Source organism: Cynara cardunculus (genome assembly GCF_001531365.2).
Source record: "Cynara cardunculus var. scolymus isolate 2C chromosome LG 12, CcrdV1, whole genome shotgun sequence".
Taxonomy (NCBI): domain Eukaryota; kingdom Viridiplantae; phylum Streptophyta; class Magnoliopsida; order Asterales; family Asteraceae; genus Cynara; species Cynara cardunculus.
In genome coordinates, this window is record NC_037539.1 from 5788426 (window position 1) to 5795745 (window position 7320).

General features: G+C 36.5%; 1 protein-coding gene across 6 annotated transcripts; it reads right to left on the bottom strand.

Moving 5' to 3' along the window:
• On the bottom strand, positions 1-7320 carry LOC112522916 (plant cysteine oxidase 4-like). 6 transcript variants are annotated; one of them, XM_025132254.1, is made up of 8 exons: positions 7267-7320; positions 6066-6135; positions 5781-5991; positions 2741-2886; positions 2375-2525; positions 1564-1710; positions 565-768; positions 1-307 (listed from the first exon to the last, which is right to left on the bottom strand). In XM_025132254.1, exons 3-8 carry the CDS (start codon positions 5878-5880, stop codon positions 189-191), a joined length of 867 nt encoding a protein of 288 aa, XP_024988022.1. In that variant the 5' UTR covers positions 5881-5991; positions 6066-6135; positions 7267-7320; the 3' UTR covers positions 1-188. The 6 variants fall into 6 exon arrangements, with proteins under 6 accessions (XP_024988022.1, XP_024988025.1, XP_024988020.1 ...); XM_025132257.1 differs by having other exon boundaries at positions 5938-6135; XM_025132252.1 differs by having other exon boundaries at positions 5781-6135.

Genomic DNA, 7320 nt, shown 5'->3' on the forward strand with positions numbered 1-7320 from the left:
TAGAGTAATGAGAACCAGAGATATTAATAACTGGACACTATATCATGTTGTATATGATTTGCAAAGTCTGCATAATAACCAATAGGATTACATTATTGTCCTATAGCATCTTAGAAACCATATCCAATTTTTGCACCTCAGATGCTGCCCAATTTTTGAATGTTCAATTTGTTCCGGTAAAAACAATTTCAAGTCTTGATAACACGACCTTTGTACCGACCCCTCCGGATCACAAAATCATCAGGCGGTTGAAATTCTTCTAACCACGCAACTTCGGAGCATATTTCGCCATCTACTTCAATCGTACCTTCAAGGGGGTTTGAGACTCTCGTGTCAATCAAAAATCAAATGAGAACCATAAATATATGAGAACCTAAGAACCAACTTTTTATGTTATTATTCATAATGAATAACCCTGAATAACCATGAGTATCGTGTATTTTCATGATGAATATCTATCATGGCATTCATAGTGAATAAGGTATGAATAGTTGGTTCCAAGGTTCTCAAAATAAATATGATTCTAAACTTGTGTTATTTGGAAGCTAAATGAAGGTGATTTACCTGGTGGATCTATGTCAGTTAACCGCCGGAAATAAGTGCAGTGCCGCCCATCCTCAGAAGAGTAAGGTGGTGACAAGATGTCAAAGATGGCACAAGGAGTTATGGCATCAAAACAATGGATGTTGCCTCCTTTGGTTGGATGCAGAATGGTCGTCCCACAGGGAGCGGTCATTATACCATCTTTAACGAGCTTTGCAGGTCTCGCTGATCAGGAAACGGAACAAACAAGTCGATTAGAACACGCTGATCACAAACCATCTCACTTTCAAGAAAGTTGCAAGATTTTTGACTGTTTGTGTGAGATCAGTTATTTAGGGTCATTGGCCTAGCGGTACCAAGGATACAAGAGTCTCCTAGGAGGTCAAGGGTTCAAACCTCACCAAAGATGAGGACTGTGGTGAGTATTTACCGTATACAAATATTATATACTTCGAAAAGAAAAGAAAAAAAGAACTTTTTTAAGAGAATTACTCTTAACCAAATCAAACCAAATGAGTAGTATATCCCGCTTGGAGGTGAGGTCGAGGGGTAGGGATTAAACGGGCCGGGTAATGCATCCCCCCGACCCCGACCCCCATCTAAGCCCCGTCTCCGACTCTGACCCTACTAATTCCCGACGGGTTTCGGGGAACCCGTTTAGTAAAAAACAATAAAAACAATGTATTTGAAAATTAAATTTTTAATAAATCGTCACTACACTAATTACCAATACTAAAAATCAAATATATTTATAATATAAAAATAAATATATACATATATATTTATTTATACACACACTATATACATATATTAAATTAAAAAAATTAATTGGGGTCGGATCAGAGGCGGATAATGCCATCCCCGACCCCGCTTCGGGTATGAACATAAATTCCAGTCCCTACCCCATTACCCGCCAAAGCAGGGAATCCCCGCCTCGTTAGGGTCGGGCACCCACGGATACCCACCCCTACGGATAAAATTTCCATCTCTACTAGGGGGTGAAATGTAGGCAGACCTGACCTGAACTCCACCACATAGAGCATAGCGGCTGTAAGAGAATTACTCTTCTGAATTTTAAATATATAAAACCAGACCAAACCAGTGCACCCCACATTTGTGGCGGATCCAGGAATTTTGGTGAAGGGGGTGGAACTCGGGAGAAATTTCCTGGCACGGATCGGAAATAACAAATTAGTTTACTTTTTTTGGGTGAAGATCTTTTTTAGGCTTGACTGGGGGCGGTTGAACCCCCTAGTCTGGCTGTGGATCTCCCCGTCCCACATGGAGTAGGGTCTAGGGAGAGAAGGATGTATGTTGACGTTACCTACCAACGCTAGACCAAAATATAAATCATATACTTATACTCTCACTATCATATTATTTATTTTCGTCAAATTGTAATCAAAATTAACTAATATAAATGATCAATTTAGAAGAAAAGAATGCTAGTAAAGAACAATTTGACAAGAAAACATCAATCACCTCAAACGCCATTGACAGTTTATGTTAGGCAATTCCAAAACTAGACAAAGTTCACGTAATTAACATGATTATTAGCACGAATAAGTATGTGATTATAATAGTTTTTTTGTTAAGAGTATGTATTTGAAAAAAGTGTGAAAAGGGCATTGGCGTTTTTATTCATAATGAATATACATAAATATTCATGCATATTCATTCATGATATTCATCATGAATAGTTGGTTCTCACGTTGTCTCAAAATAATCGTTCTCAAATGAACTTGCCCCTAAAAAAGTACAAAAAAGAACCCCCAGGAGATGAATGCGACTACAAATCAAATAACATAAACATAGTTGAGAAAGATGGTACCTTGGGATGCATCTGATGGCGAAGGTGGTTCATCGACCCAATCATACGCATTTACATGCATTGATCCGTAAAGAAGCTTGCTAAACACAGTCATTCCAGGATGATTATGAAGGGGAATGATGGAGGAAGATGGCATGCAGAATATCCCCATCTGGAGAGAACAAAAAGAAATGCATTGAGAACTTGGTCTTTTTTATGATAAAAATAAACCAAAGAAACCCAGTATATCCCACACAGAGGTGGGTCCCGCACCTGCACGGGGGGAGGATAGGGATATACGCAGACCTTGCCTCTAACCTAGAGGGTAGAGAGGCTGTTTCCATAACTCTTATGATAAAAATGTGAACTTTTTAAAATTTAACTTACGGAGAAGCTATCAGACTCATGAATATGAATATATTTAATTGGTGGCAAAGATCGATTGGCACCGTTGCGTTCATTAACAGGACCAGTCCAGCTACGTACTAATTGTGCTTCCTGCTCCAGACCTACATCCGAAGGCTTGATTTTATCTGAAACAAAAAAAGAGTCAGTGTCGTCAATATGGAGATATCTGAATTCAGATAGGTCCATCCATTCATACCCATAAATTGGATTTGGATTTCAAGGGTAATGGAAAATCAAATCTGAATTCAATTTTTCAGATATTATTATATTTCAACATTATCCAAATCTGTTTAAGCAAAGCAAATCTAAGAGCTGAAACAAACTTGAAATAGAAAAAAACTTTCATTTTTCAAAAAGAAAACAAAATTGACAAGCTATCATATAGACATATGTATATATACGAACATATTTTATGAGTATGTATACATACACACATATCTATGTAGACGAGGGATTGTCTGAAAATAAGAGTTAAGGTGAGAAGTGTAAGAAGGTTTTTGGACGCTTGATCACTTCTAATTAGCGTTGATCTAAGGGTTGGGTTCTTGTGAGAAGCGTAAGAAGAGATCTACACCCTTGAATCAATCCTAATTGAATGTCAACACTAATGAGGTGCACCGGATCAATTCCCTTCTAAAACCCAATTCATGGATGGGCATGAGATTAAAAGAGATCAAGGGTTCATATCTCTTCTTACGCTTCTCACCATAACTTCCCTTCTCAAACGATCCTTCGCCGTTGATCTAAGGGTTCAAATTAAGTCCCAAAATAACACATGAATTAGCTTAGAAGGGTATTTTCAATTGATCTTCAATTCAGATTGATTTTCAAGGGTGGAGATCTCTTCTTATCCTTCTCACGATGACTATATTTTTAATGGAAACCAACTCTATCTATATATGCATGCAGGGTTGGGTTCCAGTGAGAAGGAAAGTTATAATGAGAAGCGTAAGAAGAGATCTGCACCCTTGGATTAATCCTAATGGAATGTCAACACCGATGAGGTGCACGAAGATGTACCGGATCAATTCCCTTCTAAAGCGCAATTCATGGGTGGACATGAGATTAAAAGTGATCAAAGGTTTAGATCTCTTCTTACGCTTCTCACCATAACTTCCCTTCTCACACGATCCTTCGCCTATGCATACATACATAGATATAGATATATGTATGTGTGGACATAAATCGATTTATACAGACGTGTACTAATGTACATATGTGTGTGTGCATGCAAGTATGTTTACAAATTCATAAATTAGTAAAGAAAAAACAACTGCATTTCTTGACAGCATTAGCACTACTGCTGCCCAAAAATACAAAAACCACCAAAATCAAAATCAAGAAAGCCGTCAGGATGGCATAATAAAAGTAGAGTAATCAAATAAGTAGTGTCTCAAGTGTATATATATATATAATTGTTTCATGAACATGGCACAAGGTCAGAAACGGAATTTTACGCTCTGTTCCACCAAACATTTCTGAAGTTGTCTTTATGGCACACAACTTGGTATGAGATGAATAAGCACATGAGAGGGTAGAGCTTGCATTAGACAAACATATTAAACGTTCTATTTTTTATGCATACAGACGTGACAAAGCCACAACATGATAGTTCGAAATCTGCTGATCACGACAAAGCCATAACATGAGATATACCATTGTTTTGTAAAAAAAAGGTTGGACACTTCAAACATGTCCAATGATAACTAATTCACATGTGAAGGACATTCTGAAAAGTGATTTCGAGTGATTCATGCTGCACATTCACATTTTAGGTGAGAGGGTGACAATTTTAAGTGTTTGGAAAATATCCAAGTGAGTTTGTGTATATTTCTCAAGTGCATGCAACTATGCATGTCTCACAAGGTTACTCTGACCATTTGGAGATGCTTATTCCTAGACTCTTGTTGGTATCTTATGATCCACTTTTCATTTGATCAAGCTTCGTTTTCATAGGAATCAAAGTGGTTCTCATATGTTTTATCACTCACGGGTAACTACGTCAATTTTCTTTAAGAAAATTGATGAAAAAGGGTATATGATATTTTTATCAAGAAGCTTACCCTGCTACTTGATGATATGTCAATATAATGGACAAGAATCCCCTTTGGAAACTTTTCTAAATCACCTAAACATGTCAATCACCCCCCCCCCCAAAAAAAAGCAAAGTGAAACCAGACCAAAACCAAGAAAAAATGACGGTTTTTGTTTCCTAGGATTTAAAAACTGAATATTTGGAGCAGTTTCTGTTTTGATAAAAACCTGCATCAAGCAAGCCCCAAATACATTGACTCCCACCAACAGAGGATTCCCGAAAATTTTGACTTTTGAGCATAGTGCTCTCTTTTTTGCAACAGGAGTATGAAGTTTACTTGCTTCCCCATAAAACCATTGAATCGAAAACCTTATCACGCCTCATGACATCACAATATGAGTTTACAAAATAGCAAACCTCAGAGTAAAGATGATTCCGAGCAAGAAAGCCCGCTTGACATTTTTCTGCACTTCAGTGTCATCCAAGATATCGTGTAAAGGTTTGGATGTGGTGATGTCTATAGCTATAATTCTTAAATAACTGTGTAGATATAATCAAAATATTCAATACTTCACAAACATATGACCTATTTCTTGTAATTGATACACCTATTCACATAGGTATGTGCACTATAGTAACCATACTTTGAGTGGATATATACCAAAAAGAATAAATGGATGAACTACTATGAATAATTACGCATTTAGAATGGATGAGGTATTCATTGATCGATGTCCGTATCTCTAAAAGAACACGACCATTGCAGAACAATTCTAAAATAGCCTCTGAAATGTCCTGAGAAAACAGAAATGAACATAAAGATACAATAAAGAATGACGATGATGATGTCATTGTGGATGATTCATGATAGAAATGATATATAGATGGCTAATATATATGACTCGTTGACAATTATTCCAATATAGGCAACTAAGAGATCAAAGAAAACCAGACAAGCAAACAAACGAGCTTTATATGTCCTACCTAAGAGAGCTTGAATTTTTCCAAGAGCATCCTCTGACACCGGTCCAGTTGGAGATAAAGATGCTTTACAGGCATTATAAAGCTTCTGTATTTGAGGCATGATTTAACGAAAACACCACCAACCAACCGCGTTAAACCCAAAAGCCAAAATAATTACCCTCCTTCTGCAGAAATCTCGTCTATTTGCAAAAGATTGAAACCGCTGGGTCCTCTAATACACAGAAGCCCCTATGTAAATAGCTTTTTGTAGCGAATCGGGATCACAGTTGGTTAATTGAATCTTACAGTGTTCACCAACTTCACCACAGTATATCCACATCTCCATCAATTGGCAAGGCACCACATGTTTTCACCACTGCATATGCAATACAAAATAAAAAAATTTAGCATATACAACACATTTATGCATAAACTAGAAGAAATAGAAGGAAACAAAAGAAAATGCTCAACTTCTTTGTCCAAAATATCACACTTCAATAACAATGAGAGTTTTCGTCAAATGCAACAAAAAAACATCGCCACAAAATTTTCTGATTGAACCATCAGTATTTGATTTCACAATATAATGGAAGATCCCTATTGAGATACATGGATTTGGCCAAGAATCAGGCAAATAGAAACCATTTAACCTAAGAAATTGTTTCAAGATTGATAGTTTACTACGAAGAAAATTGAGCTCAATAGTCAGTATTTATACAATGAATCAATGATCATAGTAAAAAGACACTAGAATCAGACATTATTGGAAAATAGAAGCTAAATTAATTCCATTCATCTATACATTTGCTTGGTTCCCCATTCTTCTCACATCAAGTAATGGGACCAACATTCATCCAAATTTAAGTGAAATCTTGAACACTTGTGCTACATTCCAGCATCAATCGAATAAAATTTCGTGTTTTCCACATAAAAGTGGAAGAAACCCACAAATATATATACTGATACAACAATACAGTTTCAAAAATTATCCGGTGAAACTTAACAAAAATCAAAAGAACTCATTCCAAATAGATACATTACTAGGCAGAAAAATCCTTGGAGCTTAACAATCCTACTTGTGAATTAGACTACACCACAAACACACATCTATTTGTGCATTTCAAATAACCATGATCGCTCTCTGCATTTGAAACAGGATTCTGCACTCTAAAATCCCAATAACGAACTCAAAATCCAAAGTTACATGATCCTAAAGATCAAAGTTCAAAATTAGCGTAAAATTAACGAAGACCCATCATCAAAAGTAGAGATATAAACAAAGAAATTCAAAATCTAGAGAGTGAAATTCATTTCAAAGGTACAGATTTCTTTTGAAGTGAAACCCTTTTGCGTTTGATAACCAATACCCACCAAATTTACAACGATAAAGCTCAATTGAATTGATTAAAGATCATAAGTAATCAACAATTGAACAATCATAAGCACGAACCGAAGGGGCATAGTTTGAGCATCTTTATATGATGAAGCTAAAAGTGAGAAAAGGAACCTTGGCACCGCTCAAGTTGAAGAAGGGGACGTTGGATACGAATTGGGAATGGAA